Source organism: Geotrypetes seraphini, chromosome 10 (assembly GCF_902459505.1).
Source record: "Geotrypetes seraphini chromosome 10, aGeoSer1.1, whole genome shotgun sequence".
NCBI classification, from domain to species: Eukaryota; Metazoa; Chordata; class Amphibia; order Gymnophiona; family Dermophiidae; genus Geotrypetes; species Geotrypetes seraphini.
In genome coordinates, this window is record NC_047093.1 from 77245778 (window position 1) to 77259810 (window position 14033).

At 41.0% G+C, this 14033-nt stretch overlaps 1 protein-coding gene across 4 annotated transcripts in view; it reads left to right on the top strand.

Annotated features, from left to right (window-relative positions):
- DENND1A (DENN domain containing 1A) overlaps positions 1 to 14033 on the top strand; it is a 994598-nt gene that overhangs the window by 58466 nt on the left and 922099 nt on the right. For all 4 annotated transcript variants that reach the window (XM_033960659.1, XM_033960660.1, XM_033960661.1 and 1 more), the window contains one exon: positions 8003 to 8067. In XM_033960659.1, the coding sequence (XP_033816550.1) occupies positions 8003 to 8067 (65 nt within the window). The remainder of the gene's footprint in view (positions 1 to 8002; positions 8068 to 14033) is intronic.

Genomic DNA, 14033 nt, shown 5'->3' on the forward strand with positions numbered 1-14033 from the left:
TCAAAACATATCTCCTCCATCATGCTCGAAATAGAAAAATGGACTTTAAACTTCAAACTGAAATTAAACTCAGAAAAGACAAAGATTTTCCTTGCTAGCCCAAACGAGAAAATCTCCGCAACTACAATATATGTAAACGGCCATGATCACCCAATACTAAAAACCATAAAAATACTGGGAGTCACCCTGGATACCCACCTGTCCCTGACCGAGCACATAAACTCGGTGACTAAAAAATGCTTCTTCATCCTTTGGAAACTGAAAACCATAAAAAAATACTTCGACCCACTATCCTTCAGAATATTGGTACAATCACTGATTTTATCCACCCTGGACTACTGTAACATTGTCTACTTGGGAATATCTAAAAAAAATGTGAGAAAACTGAGAATAGTTCAAAATACGGCCATCCGTCTAATATTCGGACTAAAGAAGAGCGATCATGTTAGTCCATTCTACAAACTCCTTCATTGGTTACCAATTGAAGCACGAATTCTATTCAAATTCTCCTGCCTCTGCTATAAACTAATCTGGGGACTGGCCCCCAGCTACCTACTACCTCACTTCGAATTCCACTCCTCTATTAGGCCTACCAGAAACCGTAACCTCTTTACCTACCCAAATATCATAGGCTGTAGATATCGCACCTTCTTTGATAGAACATTCAAATTCCAAGCAGGTAGACTGCAAACTTGGACAGGCTGTTTCACTTATGCCGCCAGAGAATCATATAGTATCTTTAGGAAAGAACTAAAAACTACATTGTTTAAGAAATTTATAACCTAACCAGACTTCTCCCCTAAAATCGGAGCCTCCTCCCATCCCAAGGAGTCCGTCTACCCTCTTCTGCCAAAATTTCTATCTTTAATTGTTACCAGTTTTTCCCACTGGTGCCCGGCCTTCGTTCAAATGTACCAAGTTAACAACTTACTTCTCATCAACATCTTATGTTATCTTTTTCACCTTCGCAGCCTTGCACCTTTGTAACTCAAAGCGCAATCTCCTTTCTCTTCTCCTACTTATGCTCTGAATATCGTCGACTGTATAATGCTACTCATTGTGAAACCATGTAATACACAGCCCTGTAACTCTCCTGTTACTATTACTTGATGTTCAATGCTATACTCTGTAATTCGCTGTCTGTACAGTTTCTCTTCATTGTAAACCGCCTAGAAGTCACAAGATTGTTGGCGGTATATAAGAATAAAGTTATTATTATTATTATTATACTTTTAGGGCAGTATACAGATTACAACTACCAGTGCTGCAAGAGATTCCTAATAAAGTTGGGTAAGCAGAGTTTTAGTTTTGTTCTGGTCTGATAGAGTTGGGTGTGTTGTGAATAATTGTTTGGCCATCGGCGTCGAGTGTGATTGCGTCCGGTCTTGTTGTAATGGCGGCAGAGGTAGCAAAGCGGTGTTTGGGAAAGCAGTTTTTTCATACTGGTGATATTTCTGGTTTTGAATGCTTGGGCAAGGAGTGATACTAAGTATACAGGAGACGTTCCATCCAAGAGGAGCACCTGTAAATCAGTTCTCTATCTCCACCTGCTGGTGGATTCATCTGCTGTGTCTAAAGGAAAGAAAATTAACAGGTAAGAACATAATTTTTTCATATGCTGTACTTTGCATTTATCTCATAACAACTTTTTAACTGCTAACCAGGGAAGAACCATGGCTAAGTAGAGGAAAACAAACATATTCTGTAGATGCTGCAGCTATCCTTTTTTAAAGGTGTTAGTTTATCAAATGCTGATTTTTAGCTGCATATTCCATTGATTACTGTTGGTCAATAGGAAAGGAGATGGAATTAGCTGGAATATTCTGGATGTTTGGTCATTGATTTAAATTCAAAGTCAGCTTATTGGAATGGGCTGATTCATCGCGGGATGTTTCTGTGATGAAATGGCAGCGCTGAATCGTCCTCTTCCGGAAGCTGCGATGAATCATCCTAGACCCAAAAGCAAAGTTTGTTTGTTTTCAGTTTTGTGCTTGCTTTAGGATTATTATTTTGCTTCCCCCTCCCCCAGCACACTCCCCCCTTTCCCAGTTACGTTCATAAGCAGAATGATTTCTTTTTATCGCCTATTTGTAATGAAAGATACTTGACAGACCACAGCAGGCTGAGTAAAAGAGCAGTTAGACAGGGTGCTGTTCTCTGACAAGTTTTCACATGTGTGTCTTATCACTTTTTAACAAAATTGCTTGATTTTAACTCCTTCACTAAAAAAATTGCTTTCTGAAAGTGAATTAAGAGGGGAGAAAAGCACTTCCAGTGGGAGTGCTTGAGGGAGAGGTGCTGGATTGCGGACAGGGAGGAGAGGGGAGGGAAGAATTTTGGGAGGGTATGGGAGAGGGCATTGCTCCCCCAAACGCTACTCAATCGTTCACTACCGGGATGCAGGGGGAGTGAAAGTGACTTGTCTTAAGGACACACATGTATTTGCTATCAGAGGTGAGCCTTATATTTATAATGCAGAATTGGACGTTAATCTCAGACAATTCATCACTGAAACAACTGTGCAGAACTGGCCACAATGAAACGGTCGCAATGAATCGTCCTAGACCCTCATCTTAATTGGTAGTCTAAATACCTTGCCTTGTTTCATAACAAACATAGTAAAATTAGCATAGACAACTAGAGGAAGTGGTTGGCCCAAGAAGAGGGTGTAGTGTTAACCAATCCTTTCATAAAGAGAGAGGGCCCAGAGGAAAAAAAAAACCATCCCAGTTGTAGCCTGCTTTATTAGCTAGCGTAGAAACATTGACAAAGGCCCAAATCGCTCATCAAAGAAAAATAGAGGTGGGTTTTTTTTTCCCCTTTAAATGAAAGTCTGCATATAAATTAAGGTCAAAAGAACCAACAAGTTTTGCCACTTCAGATACTAATGATGCCATGTTGTTAAGCACCTGCGAATCAATAAATTAGTTGAAGGAGCGCTACACATTTGTAAACATAAAGCCTCAAAGGGAGCCAGAAAAATGCAGTGCCAGTTCGGTCATGGCCAAACTATTTGAATAAATCATTGTAACCTTACCTCCTCGTTTGTGATTCCTATTACACAGTAGGAAGAAAAAATTAGGGGGCCAAGCCTGATTAAGATATATGACTTCCTCATCTCTAAGCAGTGTTTCAGCAATGCAGGGTGAGAAGCTGCCCCTGTAGTATATATTAGTCTGTCTATTGCTTTGAGGACAGCTCCTGCATAGTGCAGGGTCTTGCTGAGATCTGCTCATAAGTGAAAAGAAATATGAATTGCAAATAACATTATTTTGATTTATGAATTGTATTTTCCTTATTGTGATTTATTTAAAAAAAGAAGAGTTTTTTACTTTTGGTTTTATTTTAAATATTATTTGCATAATAAACATTCATCTTATAATATGAGTGTGTTTTTTTTGTTCAAGATCAAATTGCAGTATCATCCCAATGGATTATTTTGGATGGTATAAATTATTGTTTGTTTGTTTTTTAAGTCCTGTCAAGTTAATATTGTACATAGTTGATTTTTAGTTTTCTCATGAACCTATTCTGTCATCCTAGCATCCCAGGAACTAAAACTCCCAGCATACCCATGGGCTCTCTTTCAGAGCTCTGATACATGCTGTGATGCTCTCTCTAGTTAGTGTTCAATCAGTGTAAAAAACCCAAAAGCAAAACACTACCTATCTCTGCATATGATGAGTAAGGAGTGATCTACTTCTTTGGATTTTGTAAGGTACTTATGGTCAGACTCAGTGAACCTTTGGTCTGACCCAGAATGGCACTTCTTTACCTAAGAACAACAGTTTAATTTGTATCTCCTTGTCATCAGAGGCTGCATCATTCTGAACAAGTGGCTGTTATCCCCTCCTATCAGTAGATGGAGGTAGAGAAAAAAAAACTAGGCTTTTCCAGTGAACTCATTGGTATAACATGCTGGTGTTCTGTGAAAGTTCCATTATTTTTCTCTACTTCTAGCAGATGGTAAGTTAAGGCTGGTGTGCTCTCACTCTGCTGGCTGAGGCTGCACAGTGTGGTTGAGCCAATGGCTGCTCCCAGGTTACTTGATTCCTAGATTGCACTTGGTTGAACATGGAACCTTCATCTGCTGCCCCCAGTCACAATCTTTAGCATCCAATCTTTTGCTTATATGCTCTTCCTTTCCTTCCTGGGATGTTGACTTGGTTCTTTTGGTACACTCTGGGGCTCTCTTAATTGATTAAAGAGCCTTGATTAAAGAGCTTACCCTCGAGGTGGTCTTCCTGGTGGCTTTTACTTCGGTTTGCAGGGTGTTGAAGGTGCAGGCATTGTCCTGTCGGGATCCATTTCTCTCCTTTTCTGAGGATTTGGTGTTGATCTGCATGTTGCCTTCTTTCATTCCATGTGAACTAGGAAATCTCTTTGCTCTTCTTTGTGGAGAAGGGCTCCTTTCTCTCTGCTGGACATCTGGAGGACATTGCTTCATTACTTAGAAGATGCCAATGAATTTCATCTGTTTGCTCATCTTTTTTGTTCTCTTCCATGACTCTTGTAAAAATCAGGTGGTCTCTAAGACCCTGATTGCATGATGGCTCAAGGCAGACTTAGAGGCTGTCTGTATTTGTAGGAATTTAGCCAGTGCCTCTGGTTTTGAAGGCTCACTGTACTAGAGCTCAGGAAACATCTTGGCAGAGACCCAGAAGGATGCTCAGGAGGAGATTTGTAGGGCAGTGATGTGGTCATCTTTGCATCTGTTTGTGAAGCATTACAGATTGGATGTGTTGGTTGGGGCTGTCTCTGACGTTTTGGCAGGGCTCAACTTGAGGGACTTTGTCTTCCCCCACCCAGATGTGTTGGTTGGGGCTGTCTCTGACTTTTTGGCAGGGCTCACCTTGGGGGACTTTGTCTGTAATTCTTGGGGGACTTTGACAGTAATTCTGCTTGTCTGCATGTTTCTTGTTCAGAATAATGCAGTCTTAGATGAGAAGGAAGGTGAAATTTCCTATCTGATAATTTAATTTAGTTTATTAGGCTTAAAAAAAAATTTTCTTTGACATATCAGTTGTAGAAGTCCTGAATTCATATCTGTAAAGGAATGCTATACCATATTCCTTCCTCCTGTGATGAAGGGGTGCCACACAGATCTTCATACTTAGTCCTTGCCACTGGTTAAATCACTTTGCTGTATGGATTTTTTATACAGAAAAATGGGCAGGCATTTCATGTGGCATTCACCCAACAGGCACTCATGAGTCACCTCTGGAAAGCTGCTGCAATGCATATTTTATTCCTCACAGACTTGTTGAGAGTCTGTCATGAGGAGCATTTTAACTTCCAGGTTTCAATGAAAACAAGCTTCACATTTGGCAGAACCAGAAGGAATGGTTTTGCATTCAGAAGAGCCTGTTGGCTATCTGCCTCCGTTTCATAGAAACTATTGCTTGGCTTGTTTTAGAAAAGTTCCTTGTTATTTGGTCTGTCAGATAAAGCTATAAAGATACTGACTTGGAATGCAGATCAAATCTGTCCTATGAGATTATTTCTCACTCTCTTTGCAGAGGTGAGAACCACTTCTTCCTAATATGTTAGACATCCCCTTTCCTGGAGTAAGAATTTGAAAAATTCCTCTAGTGCTTATTTGCCAAGGCAAAATGTACTTGCTGTATACTCCCATTTCTGACACCTTTTTTTTTTTGTTTTTTTGTTAAGGATGAGGTTGGAATAGTACAGAATGTATATTTTGCCTCTTATAACTGGACACCTTCTTTCTTCCCCCATATAGCCCTCTTATCTTCACTATCTCATTTCACCTACATGCATTCCTTGTTGTCTCCTCTTTTGATTCCCACCACTTCTTTTCTCTTTCCCCTCAACTTTCCTCCCTCCCATCACTGCAGCTGTCTATCCTTTGGAGTCTTGATGTGATCTCCTACCCTTCTGCAAGGACCTGAAGATATAAACAGACTAATAGGGTTACCGGATGTTAAATAATCTTTTTATATAATCAAAGTTGGCTTCCGTGTGCCTATCAGTTAGTAGATCAATTCAATTATTCTATTTCTAATCCCATCTTATCCTTATTGTAGGTAGAGAGATATATATATGACATCTTAGGTAATATACTAGGAGGAGGGTATATCACATAGTATTGATAGTTCTCAGTGCATAGGACCTTCCATAACATACGTTATCCTAGGTCCGCATTCTATTCTCAGTATATAATCATCTATACCATATCCTCCGTCCCTTCCCTTAATCCTTTAGGACTCACTATTTATTATTAATCATTCTTATAAACATTCTTTATATAAGATGTTTATTATTAATATTATTAATATGCTCCACTGTTCAGTAGTTCTCAATTTCATTCATAAAGAGTTTCTGATTTCAAAAAAAGACTACCTTCTATAGAGCCATAAGGCTCAATTCTGGTATCAGCAACACTTATCTTAAATAGCCTGCTGCTAGTCCAACGTTGGTCGTAAAATTTAAACTGATATGACCTGAACATGCTTGGTTTTTGCCTGCTGGAAAAATCTACTTACTCCTGGTGAGCAGGCAAATTGATTTTTCAAATCACATGTGCATTTGTATAAATATATATATTTTTCCTCTCTCTTTTTATTTTTCTTCTGAGAAGGCAAACTAATAATTTTTTTTCAACCCCATAGAGTAACATAGTAACTGACAGTAGATAAAGACTTGAACGGTCCATCCAGTCTGCCCTATGATGACATGCATTACAATTTCGTGATTACATTAAAGTGTCTTTTTTTTCCTTTGTTATTTCCGGGCCATGGACCTTAGAAGTCCACCCGGTATTGTCCTTAGGTTTCCTACTATTGGAGTTGATGTCCAAGCTCACACCAACCTATCCAAACCATATCATCGTTTGGGACAGACCACAGGTCCATCAAGCCCAGTATCCTGTTGCCAATAGTGGCCAACCCAGGTTACAAGTACCTGGCAACATAGGCACCAGCTCTGTAGGTGCCTGAGCACCCTTAATAATTTAGGGACCTCACATGACAAGTGCTAATGTGTAGTCCGTCCAGGCATCTCTTCCCCTTCTATCCCTCTCCCTTCCCAGACTTGTTTGGAGACCAGACAACAAAAGGTAGAAATAATATGTTAGATTTGAAATGTGTATCCTGCCAGAGCTGGTGTTAGACTGCGAATGTGAGTTAGAATTTAACAGAGAGAGGAAAAGTCTTTTTTGTTTATTTTGTTTACCCCCCAGCGCCAGTGTGGTTAGGAAAGGACAAAGGGGGTGAAGAGGCTATTAAATAAACCCACCAGGATGTTTGAAAAAAACACCCAATTGGGCAGGAAAATTGAATTGAAAATTCAATTCAATAGGCTGCATCGAATCAAAATTTTTTTTCCTGAATTGGGCGGCACTAGCATGTACTGATGAAGCATTCATTTTCACAAAGCCTAGACCAAGGGCTCCTTTTATCAAGCCACGCTAGCGGTTTAACGCGTGTAATAGCGCGCGTTAAACTGCCGGCCGCACTAGCCGCTACCACCTCCTCTTGAGCAGGCGGTAGTTTTTAGGCCAGCGTGGAGGTTAGCACGTGATGAAAAGTCACGCGCGTTAACCCCGCTAGCGTGGCTTGATAAAAGGAGCCCCCAAGTCATGATCACTAAATTGAACAGTCAACTAAGAGAGCTTGATTTCTTTGTAAGTCTTGTTTCCTCTCTTGGTGTGGACAGTAAAACGGAATAAGGTATGAAATATCTTATATGGCCAATCCTGGACTGAATTTAGGGCTCCTTTTACAAGTGTGCACTAGCGTTTTTAGCGCACACACCGGATTAGAGCGTGCTAGCTGAAAACTTACCGCCTGCTTAAAAGGAGGCGGTAGCGGCTAGTGCGCGCTAAAACCGCTAGCGCACCTTTGTAAAAGGAGCCCTTAGTTTGGAAAGGAAAAGAATTAACTTTCTTGTTTGTAACCTGTGCAAAACACTTCCAGGCGAGTAAAAATGTGTTTTAATGTGGTTTGAAAATTTTTTTGAATCCTTTTATTTTATGTTCTAGGCAAAACCCTGAGACAACATTTGAAGTATATATTGAAGTTACTCATCAAGGGTCAAGTGGCACAGGTATTCTTATACTTTTACATTTTTATTTTACTATTTTCAATATGTTTATATTCAAGAACAATTTTTTATTGTAGATTTTGTACAAATACTTTCCATCGCGCTCTCAACAAAGGAGTCATGCATGCCTTTATATTTTTGCTATGCCTTTCTGTGTATTAAGAGGTTTTTTTGGATGGCAACAGGCAATTTATAAATACAATTTGTATGTTTATCAGGAACAATGGGTTTGAAATTTGGCCATTCCTTAGTGTCTGGGCTGTATTATCCTTAACAAGAGGGTACTATTTATTCCTACCAGTAGAGGAAGGTAGAGAAACTGATCTTTCCCAGTGACATCACCAGAACAAAGAGATTGTGCTTAGTGAAAGCTCCAATATTTTCCTACCTCTAGCTCCCTGCAATGCAGCTCTTTGCCTAGCAGCTTGGTAGATGCTTACATCCGGCTTGTTACTCTGGCTTTTCCTTTTTCAGCAGGAAGAGCTTCCTGCTTGTTGGAAGCCTTTCATCTCTCTGAAGCCAAGGTGGTGGTTCCATCAGAGTTGACTCCTCATTAGTCTAGGAGGGCCTCTGAAGCCTTTTTCAGTTCCTTAAGGTCTTTCTTCCACTTTGCTGATGGAGTATGACTCCCCTGCTGGGGCTCCCAGAGGATCCAGTGTTTTGGATTGGTTGGAACCTTTTGCCCCCCAGAAGATGGACATGTCTTGGGGCTATCCCCTAGGTGGATGCCCTGGTCATGGCATACCCCCTTCCCCCCAAAAAATAAAAGAAACAAAAGTCAGTTGTTCCTGGGCAGGAAGGCTGAGTTTTCAAGGAATTTCATGGAAGAGAGGTGTTTGGCTTTTTTTGCTGCTGCTAATTGTAGCATTTGATATAGTTAGTTAAGCACATGGGAGAGGCTTGGCCTCTCCACCTGCCGAAGCTCAACCACAAGAGCTCCCAGTGGCTGAGGGCCATGCAGTGATTGATGAGATATGGGTATGTTTTCTTGGGTAGAGCCATATTGGAGCTTTCTACTAAGAACTGCCTCTTTCTACCAGTGATATTACTGAGAAAGATAAGTTTTTCTATCTTCCTCCGTTGGCAGGAAGGGACAACACCCACTTGTTAAGAATACAGTCTGACTAAAGGAAAGGAAATTAGGCATAGGCGTCAGAATGGGGGAAGCCATGGGTATCATGTCCTCTCCTAAAATCTGGAGGGAGCAGGAAGCCACCAGGCTCTCTCAACTTTCACTCAACATGCTGCTGTTGCCACTGTTTCAGAGGTGGCGGCAAAAAACTAAGTAAATCAAATTGCAGGACCACATTGTTCTTGCTCACGGCTGCTGGCCCCACCCAGAACTGGAAATGATGTTAGAGGGGAGCAAGGTCGGCAGCTGCAAGCAAGAGCAGTGCATCCCCATGACCTGTTTTTCTTTGTTCATTACTACTGCTGCTGTTGGATATTGGAAGAGAGGGATGCAGACGCTGACTGAGAGGGAGAGAAAGGACAAATGCCTGATGGAAAGGGGGATGGGGAGAGCAGATGCTGGATTACATGGGGGTGAGAGAAGGCAGACTGTGGGTGCAAGTGGAGAGCGAGAAGGGCCAGTGCTGGATAGAGGGCAGAGAGAAAGAGGACTCTGGGTGGAATGGGGAGAGAAAGAAGCCAGACTCTGGATGGAAGTGAGGAGAGAGAAGGACCAATTGCTGAATGGAGGGCAGAGAGAAACAGAACTCTGGATGGAAATGGGGGAGGGGAGAGAGGGAGGGCAGACATTGGATAGAAAGGGGGAGAGAGAAAGTGGGGTAGATGCTAGATGGAAAGGGGAAGAGGGGAAGTCATGATGTTGGATGGAGGAGGAACAGAGAAAAAGAAAAGATGGATGGAAGTAGAGATGATGTAGAGAAAAGGGCAGAAGAGGGGAACAAATAGAGGGCAACTGCTGGAAGGAAGGGAAGAGAGAGGGAACAAATGCTTGATTGGGAGGGAGGAGGGGAAGAAAGTGGACAGAGTTAGTGAGAGCCTAGGAAGAGGAAATGAAAGTCAGAGTGAAAGAAAGAGCAAACTGTAGGTAGAAGTAGTAGGAAAAAAATGGAAATTGTATAGTAGAAAATAAATCTGGACAGATGCAGAAAAATAAATTGAAGAAAGCTGAAAAGAAAATGACAAATGGACAGAGCAAATTAACAAAGGTGATGAGGAAAGCTAGAGACTGGGACAGTTAGAAAAAAGTAAATGGCCAGACAACAAAGTTAGAAAAAAAGAATTTTATTTTTAGCTAGGATAAAATAGTGTGGTAGCTGTGTTAATGGATGGATGGATTATGCCACCGAGTTGGCCACCAACCCCTGGCAACATGCACAGTGAAGAATCCACCCTGTGATGTAGCTATGTTAATAAACTGTAATAAATATAGAAAATGGAAAAGAGGTGATATCTTTATTGGACTAATTTTAATACTTTTTGACCTATGTTTGGAGACCAGATCCTCTGTCCTCATATCAGAGCAGTGTACCATAAAAGCAGTATACTGTCCTGATCTGTGGAAAAGAATTTTGGCATCTAAAAGCTAATTGAGAAATGTATTTAGTCCAATAAAATGGTATCATCATATTTTCCATGTTTTGTTCTACTTATATTTGTTAACTTATAGTGAAGTGATTGAAATATGTCAGTTTTTCAAATTTATATTTGCAGAGTACAGGGGGGATATGCATCACTTTTTTTTTTTTCTTTTTCTGGTGTTGCACTTTGGGTTTTGAGGGGGTTAAGTTTCATATTTGTCTATATATTCTATTTTGAATTTGTGGTTAGTTATTTTTTTTACTGCTTGAGGGCCTGTCTGTGTTCTGTGTGTATAAAAGACATGATTTTCTGTTAGCATTAATTGTATAGAATGGAGCTATACTACTCTGGCTTCTTTAGTTTTCCAATAAGGTTTATTGATGATCTAGTATAGTGTTCTTCAACCGCCAGTCCACGGACTGGTGCCGGTCCGCAGAAATTTCCTGCTGGTCTGTAGGGCCGACATGTGCATTGAGCCTAAGACAGTATTCTTCAGCTGCTGGTCTGCGGTGCGATCGATGCGGCGTAATCTTTGGGTTGGCTCCCTCTTCCTCACTGCCGCAGTGCACAAAGCCACGGGCAGCGGCTCCTATGTATGTCCTGCGCCTGAAGCCTTCTCTCTTGACATCGCAATGTCAGAGGGAAGGTTTCCGGATGAGGTGTGAGGAACTGCTGCCCATGACTTTGTGTACTGTGTCAGTAAGAAAGAGGGAGCCGACCTGAAGATAACACCGGGGGCGACATAAAATGGCCAGGTGGGAGCAGGCCAGAAGGTAAGGCATAACAAGGATGGAGGGAGACAACAAAGGTAGGGGGAATGATTTTATTTTTAAATTTAGTGATTGAATTGTGTCAGTTTTGAGAATTTACATCTGCTGTCTGTATTTTGCACTGTTCTGGAAGAAATGCATTTGTTTTTTTGTCTCTGGGGTTGTCTTGCATTTTAGGGTTTGTTTGTATATATTAGTACTTTTAGATTTTGGTTCTGTATTTGCATGGGATTATCTGTTTTCCGGTAGGAATGAATGTTAAGAAGCATACAGTGTGCTTTTTGTAGTTTAATTTTGTGGTTAACCATTATGTGTTGTTAATAAGATTATTTTGTGTGTGTATTTTGTATATGAAAAATAAATGGAAAAATGGTGTTACAATTAATACTATTATGGGGCGGAGTCTGGGGTGGAGATTGGGCGGAGCTGGGTGGGGTCTGGCCAATGACTTAGCCCAGTGTTCTTCAACCGCCAGTCTGCGGACCAGTGCTGTTCCACAAAATAATTATTTTATTTCGCAAGTCAATAGGTGTCAAAAGGTTGAAGAACACTGATCTAGTACCCTTTTCAGTGTTTATGGTTCTGTGTTTTCCTAAGAAGGTGCTTGTTATGTGACTCATGGAAGTTACACTGCTATTATGGTGTGGTAGAATTGCTTTTTAGGTCCTGAGTAACATTTGTAGTGTTTTCTATTACTTCACAGTGTGCCTGTACTGGATTTTGGAATTGGATTTAGATCACACCTTTCTTAGTAATAGCTCAAGCAAGTACATTTGGGTACAGAAGGCACTTTCCTGTCCCTGGAGGGCTTACAATTTGTTGTACACTTGATTCAATGGAGGGTTAAGTGACATCCAAGATATCAATAATCCACTGTATCACTTATTAAACTTTACTGCTGGTCTTTAAAATCAAACTTTCGCGTCTCCCATCTTTTCTTGATAAACTCATCTTCCCCTTTTGCTCTTCGGCTAATCAGAACTTATTGACTATACCTTCCATCAAAGAATTCGACTACAGTAGAAATACTAGTTTTTCCATTGTAGCTCCAACTTTATGGAACGCCATACCACCTCAACTCCACTTCGAAAACTCCCTCACAAATTCAAGACTAAACTAAAAACGTTCTTATTCCAAGACACATACCATAGCGTCTAAATATTTCCTTTCCAACAGCATAGCAGTATATTACACGAACTGCTTTTAAGAAGCGATCCCCAGTCCCCCCTCTTCCCTTTAATTACTTTATTTTTAATGATGTAATTATTAACTCCCCTACCAAACTCATGTTTGAATTTGTAATTTGTCTATTTAATGTTCACATTTCCCTCTCCTACCCCCCTACAAAAATTTATTTTAACCTTTTTTAGCTTTGTAAACCGGCCAGGTGCATGTCGATGGTCGGTATATTAAAATTTAATTAAACTTGAAACTTGATCAAGGAGTAGCCGTGGCCTCCTTGGTTCTCAGTCTGCAGTTCTATTACTGTAGGTATAGATAGTATGTGTTATTTGTATTAGCTGTACCTAAGTAAATTATTTTATGGTTGCCAGTAACCTCTGGATTCCTGTTACAGTGCTGCTGAACATCATTGTTTACATGGCCAACAGGAAGATACTTGCTTGGCAAGATAGGGGTGACTGAGAACCAAATATTTAAAGTACCTGTATACTTGTATATTTCCAGAATACTGCAAATGCTTTTCTGTTTAATATGCTGCATTATTTTGCCATGCATTATTTTGGTTTTTGGTACATAATTCCTTCAAATGTATTATTTCAGGTGCAAAATATCATCAGTAATAGAGATACTAGGGGAGGCAGGTGGTAGACAGTGAGGGGATCCTTCCTTGCTTTTTTTAAAAAGTGCCCCCTAGTGTCCCACCCTTTATTTTTTGTTAAGAGTGGTGTTTGTACAGGGGAAGCAATGTTCCCTCTAAGCTGTACTATGTATCCAGTAGCTGAGTAAAATTCAGTTACATAGTTAAACTACAGGTAAACAGAGAAGGAAAGTATGCAGAGCATGGAATTCTTTCCAGCCTCCCTGTGAGTGTTTATGTATGTGTGTGATGTTATCTGTAAGATATGCTCACAGTGTAATGGAAATTTTTGCTTATGTCAGCTTCAGTCCTTAGATAGAACATTGCTCCATCTTCTCCATCCCCTGCAATGAGTTTAATACCTTACTTTCCTCCTCCAGGGTGGTGATACTCCAACTGGCACAGCACCAAAAGCATTAAGGCCAGCAGATGTAGAGCCTTGAGCATCTGTGCATGCCCAAGGCCTGCCAGCTTCTGCCCCCTCTGAAATAGGAAGTTTGAAGGGAGAGGGAGCAGGCAGATGTTCAAGGCTTTGTGCCTGCCAACCTCTATGCTTTGGGTGCTGTGCCAGTTGGAGGATTGCTGCCCCAGGGATGAATGGTAAGGCACTAAATGTGTGTGTGTGTATGTGTGAGAGAGAGGGGGGAGTGGACAATGGAGAGATGTGCTGGAGAGCATAGGAGGGAGGTTAGGGAAGGAGAGAAGTGCTAGAGACTACAGAAGGGTTCAAAAGTAGGGAAGATGCTGGATGCCATGGGAGAGGGTGACTATGGGATGGTAGGTAAGGGAAAGGGAGATGCTGGAGCTGGGGGCAGAGCTTGGCGCCCCCA